Source organism: Cheilinus undulatus, linkage group 13, assembly GCF_018320785.1.
Source record: "Cheilinus undulatus linkage group 13, ASM1832078v1, whole genome shotgun sequence".
In the NCBI taxonomy this organism is placed as follows: domain Eukaryota; kingdom Metazoa; phylum Chordata; class Actinopteri; order Labriformes; family Labridae; genus Cheilinus; species Cheilinus undulatus.
In genome coordinates this window covers 24,056,966-24,079,154 of record NC_054877.1, presented here as the reverse complement: position 1 = coordinate 24,079,154, position 22,189 = coordinate 24,056,966, and the positions used below count along the sequence as shown (strand labels likewise).

At 39.9% G+C, this 22,189-nt stretch overlaps 1 protein-coding gene across 2 annotated transcripts in view; it reads right to left on the bottom strand.

The window, feature by feature from the left end:
- Positions 1–22,189, bottom strand: part of agap3 (ArfGAP with GTPase domain, ankyrin repeat and PH domain 3) — a 172,599-nt gene that overhangs the window by 5,661 nt on the left and 144,749 nt on the right. For both annotated transcript variants that reach the window (XM_041802299.1, XM_041802298.1), the window contains exons 14-17: positions 17,945–18,099; positions 17,364–17,454; positions 13,901–14,123; positions 519–774 (exon numbers count right to left, since the gene is read on the bottom strand). In XM_041802299.1, the coding sequence (XP_041658233.1) occupies positions 519–774; positions 13,901–14,123; positions 17,364–17,454; positions 17,945–18,099 (725 nt within the window). The remainder of the gene's footprint in view (positions 1–518; positions 775–13,900; positions 14,124–17,363; positions 17,455–17,944; positions 18,100–22,189) is intronic.

Here is a 22,189-nt window from a genome sequence, read left to right as displayed (position 1 = left end):
CCAACTTCGTAGTTTTGAAGAGAGATGGGAGAAAATAGCAGCGATGGACAATGCATTATACTTCAATTGATCCTTTGGAAAGAAGTAAAAACTAGGATGACAACATTGCACTGACACTGTAGACTCTATGAACTTTGAAATCAACCCAATTACCAACTATATCTTCAGCTTTTTTTTTGTTTTGTTTGTTCATTTGCTTATATTGCCCTGTTCGTTTGTTTCTATGTATGTTTAATTGTTACTTTTTTGGCTTCTTTATGTACTGTAAAGACCTGTAACATCTTAAAATGCCAATAAGAAAACATTCAGTTCATGGAATCAACAACGATAATAAACCTTGAAAAGTAAAAATGTAAAAAAAAAAAAAGAAAAAAATGAGGTTAATATAAAATAAACCTCCACATCTGTCAAGGTAAAAGTTTTTGAAAACTAGTAATTAGGAAATCTTTCCCTCACTGTTGTGCCCTACACTACATGTCTACAAGAACATTCATCCTCCTCTGACTGAGCAAACTCACCCAGATAAGAAGCTGTGTGATGACCACATTGGCCATAGCACAAGAGAGGTGCAGAGCAGTGCGGCCGTCTCCGTCCCCATAAGTCTCGTTAACCTCCTCTTTGGTGCCGTGGGCCAGCAGCACCACCACCAACCTCAGGTCGTCCTCCACCACGGCCCGGAGCAGCTGCTGCCCCAGGGGCACATCAGACTGGGGCAGTCCCACAAGGAACAGCTTCTGCTCATACTTGGCTCGGATCCAGCGCTCCTTTTCCTCCCTGAAGAAAAGAAAGAGGCATGGTTTACATGTTGAATAAACTATTAGTGGTTTAGCATCCAAGTTGACAAACTTTCCATGCCTTTATGGTTACTGAATAGAGAGCACTATGTCAAAGATACACTGAAGACACACCAGGGAAGTATTAGAGTAATTGGCCTAAGAGACACACTGGTTTAAAGTGACATTTATACATGATTAGAGCAAAGGAAAACCACTATCCTCCACTATCACAGAGGGAAATAATACAGTGAGATTGGCTGCAGAGATAAGAGAATGCCAAAGGCTGTGACGCTTTGGACAGTAATCCACTTTTTAGTGATTACCGTCAACAGAAAGGACGGTTAGAGCCTGGCCGGCTTTCTAAAGGTTACACATCTTGAACAGCATGTCTGCCGTGGACAATACAGGAAGGAGGGGAACGTATTTTTATCAGTGCTGTCGGCTGTCAGTCTGAACTGGTGGATCCCCTCCACAAAAGAGCCACTGTGTCTCTGAGCCCTGGTTTCCCTTGGGGTGGCTGGGCCCTGTATCCGATCGATGGGGCTGAATGGCAGCCAGAGAGGGATGCTGGGATGTGGGGCTCCGTCACTTCAGTCTACAGCAGAGAATAGAAACCAAGGGAAAGCTGAGTAGAATTATATCTATTGCTCTTCATCTTGACCCCACGTTTTATTCTTGGCCAACACACAAACTGTCCAAATAAGAAAGAAGAAGAAAAATCAATATCAATATGTGAATGACTGAGCATGCCCAGTGTTGCAGTAACCCTGTGACCCTGTCAGCCGGTGTGATAAGAGGAGCAGAAAGAAGCTGTTGTTTGGGTTTGTGGGTGAGTGACAGAGGGGAGAAGGTTCGTATGGATAAGTTAAAGTGGGGACGCAGACTGGAGTGACAAGGCTCCCATGGGTCTCACTATCAACGGACCAAGGCTCAAGAGAAGATACACCCCAACTGATTCAATCAAATTCTATTTCATCATAATCACAGTGAAAAAGGAAACAGGGCAACTATATTAACTTTTAATGATGGGCACTGGAAATAACACAACTACACAAAATTAAGTTTGTGTTTGAGATTTTGGTATCTTTGAATTACCTCATTTCAAAGAGGTATAGTCAGAATTTTTTTTTTATCAAATTCCAAAGCTTTTTAACAGTCAACTTTTACAGCAGGAACAACCAGAAATGTCCATTTTATCTCCAATCTTCACTTCAGTAAGGTCTCAAAAACATCTGGGGAATGTAGTTTTTACTAACATAGCTAAAGCATGAGTAAGAAGTGCATTTGTCTTTCAGCTACCAATGCATATACATTTGGTACACTAATAATTCGATTTTTGGCCCCCTACAGGCAGGTTTACTTAAAGGAATATTGTATCCATGTCATAAAGCCAGCCTACCGGAAGAGGTGGGAGGTCTTTTGCTGTTTCGTCTCTCATTTTTTTAAAACTTTAAACACCAATGGAAAAATGATTAGCCATAAGCTCCCTCTATGGTAAAATCATTATTAGGACTACTCTGATTGATGCAGAGGTCATTATTATTAAAAAGATAGCCAGCTGTTTTTTTTTTTTTACAAAATCTGCCATCACATACTTTTATTGAACTCAAACACTCTTGACACTTTGACACTCTGAACACTTAAAAAAAAACAAGCAATACAGTATTATAATACATAAAAAATACACGTTTTTTTCTGGGTAGTGGTGATGTACTCTCATGAACAACATATAACAATACTGTTTATAACATTTACCACACGTGACTTAGACACAACAACTGCAAGTTGGCATGCTGCACAACAATGGAAATCAAGGTTTAGCTGCACCAGAAACATCAGTTTCTTTTCGGAACGAAACCTACTGGTTGTGGTTCATCACAGCACTTATGCGAGGGTTCTTCAGGCTTGTTTAGGGTTATGCCTGACAAAAAACAATGATTCTAAATCTTGGGATTTTGGGTGGACCGTCAAACAGGATCTGTTTTGATAAGATGAATCTGTGTCTATTGAGAAGGTAAGGCTTTGTAGTCAGGGGCTTTACAGAGCACTGTAAAGTATCAAGGCATGCAGAGCAGACGCATGTTTTTGATATTAGAAGTTTTAGTTGCTTTTTTCCCCTAAACTTCAGTTTCTGTCTAAGAAATAACAGAAGTTTTTAAAAAGGCTCAAAGAACATATAAAAAAATTGCATAAAACACATTTAGAACACACATTAAAACCAAGATAACAGCAATAATAATGGGGGAGGGTGGTATAAAAAGCATCAGCTAATAAAAAAAAAGTATTGTGTCATCTGATAAAAATAAGTGTTGTGTAGTGTCTGTTATATATTGTTCAGGGCAGTGATTGCAGAGGAGGGAGGAGTTGTCTGCCTGATGCCAGTAACTGGAAGCAGTGGTGGAGGGGGTGAGAGGGGTCCTCTGTGATTATGGTGGCTTTCCTGATTACAGAGCAGTTGTACAGGTCAGAGAGAGGAGTTTGGGGTGAACCTATGATTTTGCTGGCCTGATTAACTAAGCGGGACAGTTTTGTTTTAAGTTTGAAGGTGAGAGAGTTGTACTAGGATGAGATGTTGAAGGTGAGAATGGATTCAATCAGTGAGTTATAAATCAGTTAAAACATGTTTGCTGGCATTGTGTCTTAATGTCTCCTTTCTAGTCAATGTAATGTCTTCTAATGTTCATGATGTGATGTTATAAATTGTTTTATGTACTATGGAGCTGTGTTAATAAACTTGCCTGGCCATTTTAATGGAATCTAATTCTACTTCATCGAACAATATTTGGTTCTCTGGGTATATTAGCATGATAACAACACATTCCAGAAAAAAACAATATATATAAATATATCTGTGAAAAAAACTATTTGAGATTGACAAGAAAGGATGTTCTTTTATAATTTGTGTGAGCTGACCCCGAGCCTACCCCCAAGTAGCACATTTCCAATTACAGCAGCAGTTTTAACAATAGAAACCAGTTCAACATTAGTCACTCTCTTTTATTACGACCTTCACGGCTAGGTGTGAAGGCAGCCAACTCACCACAGACAGCAGCCATTTTCAGACTCATATGTCAGCTGCCAGGCTCACTCCACAGAGCAGTCTGTCTTACACAGAGGAGGCTGGCAGCGGACCAAACTACAGGAGGAGTTAAAGATGTGATGGAAAACGAGCAGGTCTTTATCAGTGCTTGAGCACAAATTGATTAACTGCAAAACACCACCAGAACCTCATTAAGTAATTTTACCCTTATTTTAGAATAGTCTTCAGGCAATTGTGTTGATAAGCATATGGGTACATTTGTGTTATGACCTCAAAGAAACTGTAGCGGAAAGAGTCTTTTACCCGGCTAAACCATAAGAGAAGCTTTTCTTAAGGATGAGGGTATTATGTGAGACACAATACAGCCCTAATGGCAGGCAATTGCAGTGGCCTAGAGTTTTATGGTGTAAGACCTCCATCAATCCCTACTCAGTCATTATGTGTGGACAAGCCTGTTAGCAAATCAATTGGCCTTAGAAGCAGAGGACCACTCAAAACAGGAAGGTGCTGTCCTGCCCTCCCCTCTTATTTCCGGTGGACTTTTGAAAGCAAGTTTTTCTAACTGCTAAAGAGGATTAAGTATGTCTAAAAACTATAAAACCAGCTGTAATCCTCTAGGCAAAAATCATCAGTCTTTACGACAAAACAAAACAAAACAAAACCCAAGCGTGGTTAAAAAGCTGTTGTCCAAAGTTACTTTGAGAAATCCGGACCATGAATGAGATGCTGATTCTGTGGAGCCCAGTGAATTGATATGAGCTAAATGAGGCAGAAAGTTAGCACCAAGACGTGAAACAAAAAGGCTGCTGAGGAGGAGAGCCATTAAGAAGACGTCAACATCTTAGAAAGGAGCCCTGAGGACACTTTGTTATCCTCCACTACCAAATCAGCCCCCAAGAAAACGGCAGGAAAAGGCCCCACTCGCTTTACACTCGACCACACTTCTTTTAATACGGCCAACTTTTATAATAATAATAATAAAAAAACAGGTGGTGGATTTTTAAAGATCTCTAATACTTGAAAGCCTGAAAGGAAGTTAAATCCCGCCTCTTCTCTTTTGTCTGAAAGAAAAACAATCCAAACAGAGGTTAGACAGTCATGAGTGGAAAACTGAGATCCTTGAAAAGGACACTTCCTCACCGCAGGAGGAAGAAAAATAAAATCAGCAGATTTAGCATGTCAAAGCGCTAGGACAGAGTGAGGTGGTGGTGGTGGTGGTGGTGGTGGTGGGGGGGGTTACATTTTCTCAGCATGTGGGGATATTTAGGAAATTGAAGTGGTGGTTACTCTTAGACACACACATGTAAGGGCCAAACAAACTCTAATTTCTCCACCCTGCTCTGAGCACATACTTGTTCGAAATTTCTCTGTTGCTCAGGGGACAGTGGGGAGCTCAAGGTTACCAATAAAAATGCCTATGTCTCTTTTAACTAAAAAGCAAGCCAGGTTTGCATTGCCACTATTTTCTTTCAAGTAATCCTGCAGCTGATAATGCTTGTTTTACCTCCACATGTTCAAAGAAACTGTGGGCAAACATCAAAATGCTAACTGAGTTTAAAGTGGAAATGGGCTCCCGTCCAGAGCTGGTGTCCCCTTTCATTTGCCCACGCAGATCCCACCTCGATAAAGGCGGCCTTAACAGTAAAGAAAGGCCTCTTTTATAATTCTATTAGAGCTCTGTCCTTTCAGCTCTCCGTTGAGCAATGGATCCTGACCCTGACTTAATTAAGTGGCAAATGGCGGAATGATTCTCCTAAACCCAGCCCACGGAGTCAAGAACACATGACTGAATTCAAATAAAGAGGGACAAACAAGGATAATTAGTCAAGCCTGAAAGACAAAGGCGAATGGGAATTTATAAGATGGGGAAGGGAAACTGAGACGGCAGGGGCGGAGCCAGCAATGGTGGAGCTCCAGAATGACCAATCTGACTGCATGCAATAAAGGTGCATCGGTCCACAGGAAGAGGAGGATGTCCGTCCCACCACTTGCCCATCTTTCAGACGGAGTCCTCCTAAACAATCAAAGCTTCTCCGGCTCCTCCTTCTCTTCCTTGAGGATCCAAATTCACCGCGGACACATCAAATAGACGCAGTGAAGGGGAGAAATGGCGTTGGGAGGGTTTGGATGTGGGGGTACAGCCTGAACAGACCTCACAGTGGGGGTGGGCGGCTTGTATGGGAGCGATTCCCATGCAGCCAGCAGCTTCACTTCCACAAACCGAGGGGAGGGAAGAGACAGAGAGCGAGGAAGAGGGACAGTGGCAGAAAGAAAGAAGAGGGGTGCTCCGAGGGGAAACGGCAGAGATGAAAAAAGCGAACACAACAGGGAGAGAGAGCTGGGCCCCAGAGCATCAAAGGTTGCTAAGGGCCAGAAATGAAGGAGGAACACAGTAAACGCTGCCGCAAAAAGTGCTAAATAATGCCCCCTCTGGTTCAGCGGGTACAGTGTAGACATGGTATGCTCCGCTCTGAGAATAACAGCTGCAAAAGAATGAAGACAAACATTTTTACAAGAAGAAAAGATGCCACTTTTTAAGGCTTTAAGAGCATGGTCCGAACAGATGACCAGAACTGAAAAGGTTGTTGTGTGGAGCTCTAAAGAGGGGCCAATAGGAGAGCATCTGGGTGCCGTAGGCAGGCAGAGGGATGAGTTGAATATATTGTGACATTAATGAGGTTGTCAGACTCCTAGTGATGGAGTGGCTGTGTTTTTGTGCCAGCAAGACTAACACCCTTAAATTCTCATGCTGTTAACCCCTGCTGAACCCCTTGCCTCACAGACAAAGCTGAGGGGACGACAACACATGCCCTGCTTATGCATGCAGCCTTCTACATTTGTATGAAATCTTAGGCACATAAAAAGACTGTTTTGGACCCTTTTACTTTTAAAGACAAAAACTCTGGGTTATGATTTTGTGTTAACAGTGTTGAAACTGAACTGCTCTGTTAAGTGGACTGAGCAATAACCAATCAGTCCCTCATCTACCTGGCGCTGAAACCTGGTAGCATGTGGGCAATTAGCAACTGTGGTACCACTTCTCCCACACAGGGCTAATTACTGACCTGTGGGTTTCATTTAGAATGAGAGAGAGGGAGAGAAGGAGAGAGAGGGGCAGGACATGGGAAGACCCAGTCATTCATTTGTCTTAATTAATTACTCTTCCTCCACAAGGGCTCCTGGCAAGGCCAGCTATTCTAAAAGCTCTTTTGAGAGTTGGCGTTTCAGCCCTCCTAACCTGTGAGTAGCCCTAAAGCTTTACGCTGTGAGACTACCATCGAGGGCAGGAGCCACTTTGAACAACTGGAATCTAATGGTCGCAGCAATGATGTTGCAAATGTAACAAAACAACTCACGAGACCAAGCCAAGTACCAGAGCTGGAGCATAAGGGGTTAAAAGAGGCAGCAGGGGCCAGGTTTGGAGAGGTTAGCGGTGTGATTCATTTTTATTACCACGCAGCCCCTGCAGGCGGCAGGAGTGGCAAATTATTTCTGAAACAAAGTGGAGGGCTCTCATCAGAGCTATTACCTGCCTGTGGCCGAGGGCGGCGCGGAGCCTACAGAGGGTGACAGTGAGAGGCCCGCGTCAGTGAGGGATAGCCGTCCACATCCGTCCACGCTCCAGGACATCTCCCCCAAATGAGAACTGGAGTGTGTGCATGAGTGTGTTTGTGTGGATGCCAGTAAAAGATAAGGGTAAAGTTAGCTGTTGGACCTCCCCCACATAATCCGTCAAAATAGTCTGTGGTGTTTTCTATCACGGACATGCCAAGCAATTAGAGTGGACGTGCAAAACACGACGACTCCCAGGTGCTAATTAAAAGAACAACTGCCCTCTAACATGCTGACTGCAGAGATCAGCCACAGTGTACGGCTTGGACTAATTTATTATGACATGTCTAACTGTCGTACAACTAGGTCTAAAAGCTGCTTTTAATATATTTTCTGCTGCTTTTGAACTAATTATCCTTTATAAGACTGTTACTGATGGCTTTATTAAGGACCTAGTAATTTCTGTTTTCAACTCTCCATATCAGTTGTTAGTCTTCAATAAAAAAACAGTTTTTGGTTGCTAAGTTGTGAAAAAACTGAGGTTGTTGGTGTAATATTTGTCTTTTTCAGACCTTGGAAAATGGCTACAGATTTGTCTGCATTTATACACCCAACAGCAGCTAGGAGTGAAGTGACAGAGATTATTTCTAAGATGAAACTGTATAATTACTTAGAGTTTTGATGTTGACGGTTTTTGTACAGTATCATTTATTGTGTGCTTTTGTTTATTGGTGAGGGAGCAGGTCTCATGGGTGGTGACCACTTGATTATTGATTGTAATCACTGGGACAGAGAAAGTGAGCTGGGTCATTGTATTTACTCTAGACCACTATTGTGTTTGATCATTGTAGGTGCTTCAATATGAGTTTGTACGAATAATCACCAAATGATTATCTTTTTTGTAAACAAAAAGCTACAAATGTGTTTTGGGGACAAGGCCAGGCTTCGACCTCTTGGCAGCTTTTTTGTTCACTAAAGTCACTACAAATGAAATATTAATATTCATTACTATACCGATGCAAAGTAGATGCTCAGCTAGGGTTGCCACAATATCAAAATTTGAAGTTTTGATAGACTATCAAAATTTAGATCAAATCTCAATGTGGCCTACTGCAATTTTCAAATTGAGAAGGTACGATATTTATTAAACCTGAAATGTCTCAAAATACCATTTTATGACACTTTTTTGCAGCAGAGATGTGCTCTATGCGCTATGCAACTGTTCAAGTTACTTTAATCAAGAAAAAAATCCTACTTTCCTCATTTCTTTCTATGTTTTACTTAATCAAAATTAAAATGACATAAAATATAATCATTCCCTTTCATAAACACAACCCATACTGAATTTGCAGTATGAGTATTGTTGCCTTTTTGGTGCCAAAGCAACAAAAAGATATCCTACACATCAAATGATTATTGGATGTGAAGGACTTGAAGCTTCTGGATGACTAAAAACTGCATGGAAACTCCTGAACACCATCTAAATTGCATAAGTACATTACTCTTAGCTGGACTTATTGGCTGAGAGATTTGATGTAGCAGCTAAAAAACTCTAACATTTCATGACTCCTCTGATGAATCATAGAACATGGTGAAACCCTTTATGGATTATGTTAAGTTATAGTAAATGTACCAAGCTAAATGTACAATCTAAAGATAAGATAAGACATTTCATTGGATCTATTCATAGATAATAATTTATTGCTGTCATTGTTGCCCATTACTAATTGTGAAGTCCTACCTGTCAGTGTTAGATTTGTCTGTTATTTAAGTCTGTGTTGCTTGGAAATCCTGTGTTCTTTGAAATGAAGTGTTGCCAATGTATTTGCACAATATAGTTGCTGTCACATCCTCTTTCTTGCTGTTGGCATCTACACAACTTCTGCATCTTTAAGGGACACCAAAAGGACTTAAGAAGTGTCAGTGTGTGAGAGTTTGCAGACTTGAACATATGAACTGACCACTCGAAACCTCTCCCTTGCTAAAAGCAGTTATAAGTTAGAAATACAGTACAACAGAAGATCTCTACTTAGAAAAAAAACCCTCAATAGTTTCCATTACTACCAATCATTAAAAAACGGACTGCATTATTTTAAAACCATGACGACTTGAAAATAAGTATCAACATTTTTGACAACCCAAAATAACTTTCAAACCACTTCCAAATCCTTAATTTGCTCCAATTAATGTCTCTGAACTCTTTTAAAGAAAAGTATCAAATCATTTATAACCATTAGTTACATCTTAACTTTATAAAATGTGTCATAGTAGCATGCATTTTTCAACTATCAGTTGAGATACATATCCATGTATTATACATGCATATATGCATGGATAAAAACCTGTTTCCCATTATGTTGCCTGTAATCAGTCTGATATGAACAGATAATTTTTAGCATTTCTGCGTGGCACCGTGTGCAACAAATCCATATATTGTATTCTTTCACTCCAGAATATCATAAGCTAAACCAATCTTGTGGATGAATGCCTTTAAGTTAAATCTCAAAAATGCAAAAGGGGTAAAACTAGTCTTGCAGGAGACATTCAATCAGACAGTGAGTTGATATTCAGGTAGTTACTGAATCGTTTAGATTAGGTGTCACTAATGTTTAGTGGGACTCCGGAGCCACACACTGCCTGCCTGGGTGCCATCATAAAGCTGCTGCATGTCACAGATGTGACATAATTAAAAAAAGTCCTCTTATATGGGCTCTGCTCATGTTAAGAGGAGAATACACAGACAGAGAGTCGAGCCAGGAGTTATAGCTTAAAAGGAGATCAATCAAAGATACACATCCCATTAAAGAGGACATAATTCATCTGAAGTAAAATAATCTGATAGCAACGTTTACCCCACAAGGGTACATTGTTCTATCAGCAACAAATAATCAGCATCTCAATAACCAGTGGCCATATATGATACTTACAACTGCTGTTTTTTTGTCTGGAGATTAGTTATGCTGCAAATGAGATTTATGGTTTGACAGTGAAAACTAATGGAGGTGCTGCTGCGGGAAAAGATCGGATTTTTAGACAATGAAGAACCTTCCTGCCTGAGGCGACGTGGGACTGACAGTGGTAGAGAGAGGAATCAACATCAATAATCTTTCATCAAGTCCACAGTGGAGCACTTTAGCACGGATACCATTCAATAAATAACTGTAGGCCATCATTCAGGTCTGAACTGGCCGGAGAGCGCAGGATAGATTCAGGTGGAGAAGGCATGAGACAACAAGAAGAATGAGGAAAACAACCAAAAAAATGTGAAAAACTTGAGAATTACTCCTCGCATATATGTAGTCATTTGTATACATAAACTGCTTTACATGTTAAACTGTAGTTATTTCTCTAAGATTTTGCCAATACCATCCTTGGAGAGTTGGATAATAACTTCAGATATGGTCATTTCCTCAGCCTGCACTAAAAACAATTAATTCTTACTTTAAAAAGGCTACATTTTATAAAATAATACATTTAAGTCATTTCATACTTTTGCTTAACTGTGCATTATCATTTTCCTTCAATCAAACAGTCAGTTCAGATGTTGCAGTGTCTTATCTTACAAAAGAACATTTCCCTTTACAGCTGAACATTAATTAAGTTTAAAAGGTGGTATACACACCGTAAAGAAATACAAATCCTCATTCTTAAACTGCATCAGGGCAGTGTGCAACTCTGAGGGCTTTCTTCTCGTTGTACTTCTTATCATTCTGTGTTAGGGTTTCCGTTCTCATGAGAATAACCAAACTTACATGTTTTTGCATAACAACATCAGAAGTGATAAAAAACAGAAGCAGCTTCAGAGCAAAAAAAAAAAATCTATCCTGAAAACCTACACCTCTACCATTGTGTCATTTTAAGGCTGATATTAGGACTGGAACACTTTTAACTCTAAGTAAATATGTGACTCGTTGACACAACTTTGAGGAACCAGTCTTTGCGTAGGATGGCAAATGGACCAGATTACTTTCTAAGCTATTTTTTTTTGCTATTTTGGAGTCAATAATTTTCAAAACTGCCATCTAGGGGCCTGAGAAAATAGGTTCAAGTAAAATTCTGGTCAAAGCCTGACAAATGTTGTTAAAATACATCATTATCATTGGGCAAATCCAGAATGTATTCAACAATGACGCTGGTGCTGATCCACAGCTTTCACATAACTGGAAATATAACAGAGCTTTTCTCTAGACCAAAGCAACCCGTGTTTTATCTTAAATCTAAAAGAGGTCATGTCACACACTGAAGAGCTATGAGTCTGTGCTGTCACACAGTGCTCCTCCACAATCTCTTTACCCAAGTCATCCTAACTGAGAGGGAGTCTGATTTGGTAGTTTTTGGTAGCATGAGGACATAGTGGTCATTTTATTCCCTTTCTGATCTTGTCTTGTATATGTTATGTTTATTTACAACAATGACTAATATTTCTTTTTCTTCTTAAAAATGTTATTGACAATTGTGCTTTCTTTACTGTTTGTTCTTGAAATGCCTATTATCAACTGCGATTATTACTTGTGAAAACTTCATGGTTTATGAATAACACATCTATAGATGAAGATGTCATCTATACAGGAAATGCTTGAGGACAACACTCAGGATCATTAATCTGGTTATTGCTGTAATTCAACGCTTAAAACCGTAAATCTGCCGCTTCCTTCTTATGCATTTTTATTTAAGAAGTGCTTTGTGGGGCAGAGACAGCCTAGAGAGCCTTGTAGGTCGTGCCCCATGTATATAACTGGCCGAGGTAATAAGTCCGGCCTGTGGCTCATTCCCTGCACGTCATTCCCGACTCTGTCATCCCTGTTTCTAACTTTATCCACTGTCCTATCTCTCCCTAATAAAGGCGAAGAAGCCCCAAAATAAATCTTAAAATAAAGAAAAAAAGTGCTTGTATTGACCATTTATGGTTGAATGTGGGTGGGTAAAAGGAGAAGCTCGAGGCTAATATATACTATACCACACATTTTTAAGTGGATTGTGATTTATAAAGAAAATATTGTGTGCAAATGTGTGTGTGTGTGTGTGTATCAATAATAGGGTTGAGTATGGTTTTTTATGTGTTGAAAGTCACGGGAAAATAAAAGCTGTCTAGGTATCCTGACTTGCACAAATATCCTTAAAAGATGCCAGTAGAACAAGGGTTAAAAAAGGAAACTGGTTTAACTTTTTGTGTAAAAGGCTCAAGAAAAATTAATTTACTGGCGTTGCATCAGAGACAAAGTAAATGTATCAGCCAGTGTGATTATTTTCTTGGTAGGAAAATGCAAGCAGAACAGAGAAATTACTCTAGACAGCAAAGCAGTTTAAAAACATTCATGCTCAGCTGAAATAAAGTGAATGCACATAAATTGTACAAATTCCATTAAATGTTTCCTGCCTTTCATTTGGAGTAGCAGGTGTATTGAAATGAAGAATCAAAATCTGTGTTGTTATTCAGTCTGGTAGGTATCGGATGTGTTGGTACCAGTACCATGTCAGTACTGGATTTCGATACTCCTCCTTAATCAATAATGTGTAATATGTCATATATGTAAATATGTCAACAATAGAACTGCATCAGGTTTAAGAAAGCCAAATCAAATTGACATCATATCTGTTAAACTATGGTGGATGTTGCAGCAGTAGTTGGACAAAGTAACCATCATTGTTTCTCTGTTTGTGTCACTTTTTAACAAAGTTACAAAGCTGTGATGTATAAACAGTCTAATGCCACCAGCGAGAGCCCTCAGACAGTCTTTGCTGTGACAGACAGAGTGATGACCTGGCCCTGTGTGATGGATATGTGACACGGCAGCTTGGGGCCCTAGGGCCTTGCTCTTGGGGTGGGGTTTAGCCATAATGGTGTGCTTAATTACCTGCACAGCCACACAGCAGGTCATTAGTCAGACTGGGACGCTAGGTCTCACCTGTCACAGAGAGATAAACAATCCTCCTACTAGATCTGGGAACCTCAGAGGAAAAGGAGCAGATAGTTGTTGGGGTATGTGTGGGCGGGGCAGTCCAGGGTAAGTAGCAAAGTGTAATGTAAGCAATAGATTTTACAGAAATATACTTTTGAGGTCCTAAAAGAAACTACTGATTAGCATTTACATGTTAGGTGATAAACCTAAAAGATTTGCAGGGCATTTATCAGGTAAGTGCTAATTTATGTCACACAGAAGCCTAGTAAAATTTCAAGAGAGGTATAGATGTGTAAGACAAACACTTTGCTGTAAGAGTGGGCATTATAATGCAAATGAGGAAACAGAGGGATAAAATGCTAAGAGGTACAGACTTTAAAAAAACACAGAAAAATTATGATTGGTGTGTGCAGGGTAGGCTTAGACATAAAATACTGTGTTCTGGCTCTGCAGTCTGGCATTTATGGACCCCCGGTGTTTCTTTTGGAGCATTTTCTACAGGGAGGCGCCCGCTCTGAAATGTATGTATCTAACAACCAGCAGCAAATGGAGAGAAAACCGCATCCTCTTCTCATTTTATAATCTCTGCTCGCTTCATTAAGCAGCACCTTTATTTGTAGAGAGAATCTTACCTGGTGCTGTCGCTTCCTGGCTTGTTGTAGTTCTCCAAAGCACCTTCCCAAACGCTGTTGGCCATGGAGTTACCGATGGCCGTCATCACCATGCTCAGCTCCACCGGCCAGTCGTCCAGGTCCAGGGAGCGCACACGAGATAAGTGGGTGCCCAAGTTTCTGTGGATCCCAGAGCACTCGATGCACATCAAGGCACCCAGGTTCAGACTGGCCCAGTCCGGATCTGTATGAAATATGATGATAACAAATTTTATAAAAATAAAACTCTAAAAGAGATTAGAGTATCTCATATTATTAGAAAAATATATAGAAAAACAGTATTATTTATATCTGACAGTTAAACAAAGGTAAAGGTTGTTTGATAGTGGCGCTATATGTTATAGAGCAGTGGTTCTCAAACTGGGGACTGGGTCTGCGAGCCACAGCATGGGGTAAAAGTATTATTGTAAAAAGTTACAAGTCAAGTGTATCTCTCTATTCTTCTGCATTGCTCTTATGTTTCTAAAAAATTTTTCATAACCACTCGAGTAACACCACGGCAAAATTTTACATGTTGAGGCAGCTTAATGGCCACTGTTACGAACAGTAAACCAACCAAATTGCTTCACTGCTGTCCCTCCTTTATTGACTCCAACAAAAAAATTAAATTACATGACTAAGGCTGGTCACACACTACACAATTTTAAGCCAGATCTGAGGACAGATTTGCCTCCCTGATGAGTGTGGGGGCATATCCTGGGTGGAGACTTGTCACAAACAATTATTTGTTTAAATAATCTCCAAGTGTGTGGTGTTAGCACAATTATCTTAATGCTCTAAATCACATCTTAGGGCGCACTCACACTAGGCCATCCGTACCGTGCCTGGGCCCGTTTCAGCCTAAAGTCTGGTACGTTTGGCCAGTGTTAGTGCAATCGTTCCATGCTTCGGCGCGGCACACATCCGCACAAGCGCGGGAATGTGACGTAGCGTGAAGTAACAACAAAAGGACCCGCCCCAGAGCAGAGGTAGCAGCTGCACACTGGAGACAGCAGGATTTTTCAAGAGAGAGAGAGAAATATATAGTTTGCCTCATTGTATTTCAATAAGTCACAAAGATTTTATAAGAGCTGAAGAATTTAAATTCCCGCAGCTCTACAATCTCATTCTAATGGATCACAATCCAGCCAACATTTCTGACCAGTGTCTAGCAAAGTCAGGCTTTAACCAGTGTGAGAGTTTTTTTTTTTTGGTTCATGGAATAAAACTTCTTCCCTTGATTGAGTCACAAACAGCAGCTCACAGGACAACAAACACCTTTCATCCTCCGTGCGTAAAGGAGAATGCCAATTACGCGGACAAGTGTGTGTCAGGGTTAATCACATAGCTGATTTAACCTCTCATTATGAAATTATAATGCCAAACTATCATCCACTGGATTAATTTACCTCTAATTCTGTTTCATGTTATCAGGAAGTGAAATTGTGATCTGGAGCGCTGACGTTTGGACGGAACATCTTTTATTAATCCTGTGGCGTTTTCACTTCCAGCTCTCATCAGATGGTTAAAATTGCTCGTGTCACCATTAAAAAAATCTTTTAACTGAACATTTAATCCTGCTCTGGACACAGGCTATCCTGTGACATGAGAGCTTGTTTGGTGAAGCACTAAATGGCATCCAAACGCAGAGAGATGCACAATTCCTGAGTCATAAAATAATTCCAGGGGGGTTCAGATAGTACATGGACACGCAGAGGAATGACTGTAGGGGCTCATACGAGTTAAAAAAGTCGAGGTTTTATTTATCAGAAGTGCTTGGAACTCTGATCAGGCTCAAGATTATATGCTGTGAGTGATAATTCTCCACTATGAATCTCTCTCTCTCTCTCTCTCTCTCTCTCTCTCTCTCTCTCTATCAAATCAATCAAATCTTAGTCAAATTAAACATCTCTAACTTTATGAAATTAATCTTCAAAATCATGAAAAATGAGGAGGATTGGATGTGTCTGTTGAATGAGATGAAGCCACGCCCACTCAGGGGAACTACAATCCTCTCAAATTTAAAAAATGTCACAATCTGAATGGGAAAAAAAAACACGCAAGCCATTAGCCTGCCCTTTAACCACGCGTTGACCTTTTGATCAAAATGCAGCTGCCTATGATACTTTAAATCAGTGGTACACTATACAGACATAAAAAATGTCTGTATAGTGTCAGAAGAAAGGATATTTTACCAATAATAAGCATGTTTTTATTTACTTAAGTTCCATCTAGACTGAAGTCTTTTTAAAATATCAGAATATGCTGTCTTAGAGCTATGAGAAGCTTTTCAAAGAGCTGATGTATTATGGGTGTATGTTTGGGTATTTATATTTCATATTTTGGACATTTGCTGTAGTTCTGTGACTCTGTTAACTTAAAAGGGCTGCTTTCTATTTTTTTCCCTTTCATTATTATTGCTTTTAGCTAAAGGAGGGAGGGTCCCCATATTAGTCTTTGCCCTGGGCCTCCAAATGGCTAAAAACGGCCCTGCCTCACACCTGCAGCTCCCCCTCACAAATCTTTCTGCCCTGCCAGTTTGTTGCTCTCATTTTTCTGTTTCTGTTTCTGCCCCTTTGACAGTATTTATCATTAGTACATTTAAGATCAAATAAACCACCCCTTGGACAGGTTTTACTCAATTTTACATTATTTAAAAATGTGATACGTGTGTGTTTGGCTCATTTATGATAATGCGCATCTCAAAAATCATCATCAAATACAAGTACGGGAGAGCACTGGCAGGAAGTGACTGAAGAAATGTGTTAACACGAGGGCATTAGAAGCTTCACTTTGTACACAAGACAGTACACCTCTATAAATGAACTTAATGAGACTTAAACTTAAAGAGATGCAGGTTGAGTATCACTGCTTTAAATGATCCGTGGACCACTGTGGCTGATAGATTTGGCAAATTTACCTCACAATGAACAAAAAACAGCATTTAACTGACTGTTAACTTTCAATAAAGGCAGTGACATCAGCTAACAACAGAGATGAGCTGCTCTGTGATTTTATATTGTTGTGTTAGAGGGGCGGGGTCATTCCCAATGTAGGCTCTTGACATCATGAGCCCACACATTGGCCCCGCCCACATGAAACCAAGCCCAGAAACAGGTGAAAAACTTTCTAACAGTCCAAATCAAGAATTCAGTCATATATAGATCTCAGTGTTTTCACATGTTTACAGCCAGCATATTCCAACACGTCTAGTGTTTTAAGACAAAAACTTTGGATTTCACTTTACAGGGTCTTTAAAATGTTGCAACATAACCAAGCCTGATTGAAAGAAATGCTTTCATTCCTACTGACTTTACATCCACAACGCTGGACTTTCAATCCAACCACTTGGAGTCATATACTGTAAATGCCTTAAGACAGAACTCTTCTTTTAATACAAAGCATTTATCTGAGAGAAGCTATTGAGGTGAAAAATTTTACTCACTGGGAGCATCACAGTCCACACAGAAGCTGTTTCCCCTCACGTTTCGTATGGACTGAATGGCCATGGCATCACTTTGGCTTCCTAACCGAGACTGTAAGAAACGCGAAAGAGAACACGTCATCAGAAATAAATAATCGTAATAGTTAGAGGAGGTAAACAATTACAGATGGACTCAAATCACTGACCCCTAACCAGCAGGAGGGAGGTATGTAGGGAGTGGGAAGTGGTTTTCCACAGTACTAGGGGAAGACTGAGGCAGGGAAAATATGAATATGAAAATGAGGCTGTGTCTCCACAGTATGCTGACACAAGCCGTGTTCTATCTCTGATGTCTGTCAGTTCTAATAAGAGATCCCCCACACTGCGGTGCACCTGTCTGACAGCCTCCAACATGTGACAGCTTCAAGTGGGGGGGGGGGGGGGGCAGGGGGGCAAAACACAGGTTAGAAAGAAAGGAAGAGAAGGAGATGAATATAATGTAATTGAGGCTGCAGAATTGTGGGATGATGATGATATTGTAGTTAGATCATGACCGTCGGGGCTACTCAGTTGTTCTGATATTTTTTTAGAGCTGGCTGTACCTTGTTCTTGATGCTCTCACAGGACTGCAGGCTGGCAAAGATCTGACTCTCTATGGCTTGGACCCACAGCTCCCTCTCCTCATACGTGGATGCTTCAAAGTTCCACGTCTGACCTGTCAGCGACACAATGATGAACTCAAAGGAGTCTTCTTGCTCTGCAAAACACATATAAATGACAGGTTATAACCAGTAGCACATCTCTGTGATTGGTCTAATGGTGTGTTAATGCATGATGGGATTTTTTTCACAAAATAATAATAGAAAAAGGTTTATGCACCTCCTGTGTTTCTTTTGACACCTGAATTTCCCGTTATCAAACTATCTTAAAACCTGAATTAGCAGCAATACACAACATCCCACTTTAAAATCAATATTTTTGTCTTTCAACATTCAACGTAATTTGATGTACCAGCCGTTTAATTTCTGCAGTTACCCTAGAGTTGTGTCATTTATCATGAAGCATGAACTCAAAAGAGGGGAGCTGACTAAAGGCAGTTAAGTTATAATGATTTCAACATCTTTTCTGAGAAATTATGTCTTGTGTTCTTTTTACTACACAGCCTAAGAGCATCAGTTTCTGTAGCCAGAGTGAAGAAAGCAATCAGAGTGACAGCACATTCAAAATGTGAACAAAATACTCTGCCAGAATTGATGGATAAAATCCCACATTTCTCAGAATGTGTGATTTAAAACCAAAAATTCATAGTGTTGACTTTTTTTTCTTCACAGAATTCCTAGCACTGTGACTGAATGTTTATGCTAAGATGCACCTTTGGAGTTAATGTTAACCTCAGAAATTTTACGTACACAATCTTGTACCTGAAAATGATATAAGACTGCCATTGTTGTTCAAATGTCACAGATTTAACAGAACTCTTTGGGCTGTATACACTAGAAAGAACTCTAAGTCACTGAAAGGGTCACAATAGGCATGATATTGCTTTGTACAGTGCCTGACCACAATTGCTCCCCCCTTCCCTGCCCCCCTCTGGTCTGCCCCCTCATTAATAACATAGTTTTGGGCTAAAGCACACTTGTATACGTGCACAGAATACAGTGGGAAGCAGTGTGCATGTAGTTGGTTTGCAAATCTTCTGAGAAGAAAGAAGAAGCAGCAAGCATGGAAATACTTCCATCATCACATAGATGGCATTAGTTTATGCTCCATGAAGACAGTGGAGTCTACTCCACTACCATGGATGTTTTGATAATTGAAAACAGATGCCAACAATGCTCCCAGTCCTTGCTATGCAGATACACTGTTTCTTTTTTCCCCAGCGAACCATTGTCAAGTGCACGAGTTGTGTCCAAAAACACCTCTTTAAGTATGAGCTTAGCAAAATCATCAGTGTCAATTCAACTCCCACAGTGTTAAATTTACAGTTTGGAAAGTGTGAAAATTTTAATTTTCTTGTAGTGTTAATTTTTAAAGATCACACTGTTATTGCTTTTTTAAACTTTTATGTGTACTTTTAACTCAACATTGTGTTATTTCCTTTCACGTTGGGAGTAAATTTAAAGAATTCACAATTCTAATCATTGACACACTGCAATGCACGTTTCATACTTAGGGCTGCCTTCTTGTTTTCAACTCCTATGGCAAAGTCAGGTGTCTGAAAATCAGCACACCACCCTTTATTATAGATCACCCCCTTGCCACAGGCGGGAAGTGACTAACTCCGTGGACAATTTCACTTATTGTGTAAAAGTGTCTAACACCAAAAACAACAATAATCCACCAGAAACACGAGCCAAAGAATCCCAGAAGTGATGACTGTACACCAGGAAATGTCCAAACACATAAATACATCTAACAACGTCCAAAACACACACTCTGTTCGAGAGCATGATCGGAAAGGTCCACCCCCCTGTTTTATGGCAGCGGGCAGAGCTTAGATCAATATCGACTCTTCACAGAGGACTAACACTTAATGGATCAACACTGTCAAATATCTCCAACACTCAAGGCCATTTAACTCAGAATGGACTTAAAATTACACTTTCAGAGTTAAAATCAACTCAGAAATGTTTAACACAAAGATATCAACAATCCAGTTTTCACTGTGTGGTCACGTAGCAGATGTTGAGTACACTTGTGTTTACATGGATCAGATGAAGTCAGCTTTAAGTGTCAAGTGTACTCAGAATCAGGCTAAGATCTCTAATGTGAAACCAACCTTAAATCAGTTGGGGAAAAAAGGGATATTATGCATACACAACCTGCAAAAGTCCTCTTTATAGCTTATTCATCATTGGCTACATAATCTGTTCACTTTTTTGATATGTTAGCATCATGTCAGATCAAAGTGTTGTTTAAAAATCAGGCTAAGCTGTGATAAGTGTTTATTCCTCATACATCTTGTTTGAAGATTTTAGGCGATAGAAGCTGAACATAACAGTAGAATTACAACATTTTGTTGACATGATTAGCTTATTAAAATACGGACAGGATCCTTCGACTCCATAACATGGTTCTTAAATATAAATTTCTTGTGTTAATCTTTTGATGTTTTATGTATTCAAAAATGGGAAAAGAGTGGAGAGTGCATATTAGCTCTTAGCACAGACTGAAGAAAACATTAGGGTAGGGTCTGAGTGACGCCTACAATTAGTTTACCAAAGGAGCTCTTTTGAGGCCAATCTGGGGAGGTTGATGTATTGAAAACACTGTCTCAAAACAACTTAAGGTCAATAGAGAAACAGACAAAGAGGAGGAGATGAGATGGGTAAACCTCCTGACAAACAGGTACAGAAGTTGTATCAGAAAAGTCCCTAAACCAGTTTTGATGCACTTGAGGAACAGCAGTTTTTTGCACTTAAGCTTTGGCTTCAATTGTCAATGACAGAAGTTGCTGCTTGGTTTTGAAATGTTAGCTCATATCCATCTAAGAGAAACCAGCCAACTGTTTCACTGTGGATGCTGCAACCCTGCTCCACCCCAGCCACCTCCATTCAGCTCATCAGCATCTAGTCCAGATCCTTCATAGGTCTTCTGCTCATCTTATCCAGCATACCTCAGTCTCCTCCTCCAAGCCAACTCATTGGTTTCCTGGTCCACCTTCTACTACTCATCTGATCCAGCATCCCTCATTAGCACAACCACCAGTGTCTAAACTCCATAGAAGGATATCCTGTTCCTGCCCTTTGCCTCAGCCCCTTCAAGTCATCACAAAGGAATCTATCCTCCAAAGACGTTGCATATTTCTCATTCATTAAAATTGTAGAATAAACTATTGTTAAACTAGTATTATTTCTTTCCTGACTGAACTCAAGTATCTAGTTCGCATTTTTCCATTGCATCTTTTTGATCTTTTATACTGAATGAGGGCAACCTTCATGCTAAGAAGACATTTATATGAGAAACTGATTATCACTTTTAAATGACTTCTTTGTTGTGAACCAGTGATGCTTTTCCCGCCTCTTTGTGTTTAACTAAGATTTATGAAAATGTCACCTGTCGTTCTCAAACAAGAGGTCTGACACAACATATGTTCCAACACATGCTGTAATGCCTCTGCTGCTCAGAAGCAATCCATTAAGAGTGTACTGTACAATGTAACATCTCTGGTCTGTGCACATGCTTGAGCTCATAGCCAAATGATTTGTAATTACCTAATTATGTCTATGCAAATAGTCAGCTCATTTGCATAAACCATGTTTGGAGGACTGGAGGCAAGTAGACACAAGGGAAATGTTTTTTTCCTGCATAGCTTTGTCATTAATTTATAATAGAAGAAACATTAAAAGATCAAAATGTTTAATGTCCAAAATATGTTTATAATTCTAATGTCTGACTTTTGATGCATGAGGAGATACTTTAAATTGAATTAACTCGGTATGGGTTATGAAATGATGGCAATCTGATGCTAATACAACCCTCAAAAATATCATCTAGTCAAAGATATTTCTACACTTTATTTCTACATTAAATCTCTGTCTTTGTGAGACACAGCACTGTCTATTAAATGACAGATTTCTGACGGACGCCTCTAATGTAGCGCTCCCTAAGCTGCGGTGGAGGATCATCTCTTCAGGGTGAAAGCAATAATCCAATTAGCTCGACACCAACTTCAATTATCTGATTTAGTTTGTGGAATCGACTACAGGTCAGAGAGAATCAATAAAGGCTTAAAACCCTCTTTATTAAGACTCAGAGAAAAAGTCTACATGTGACATTTAAAAGCACTGGTGGCAAATAAATCCTAAAAAAACTCTTTTAAGGCTTAAAGGGACCTAAAAGTGTAG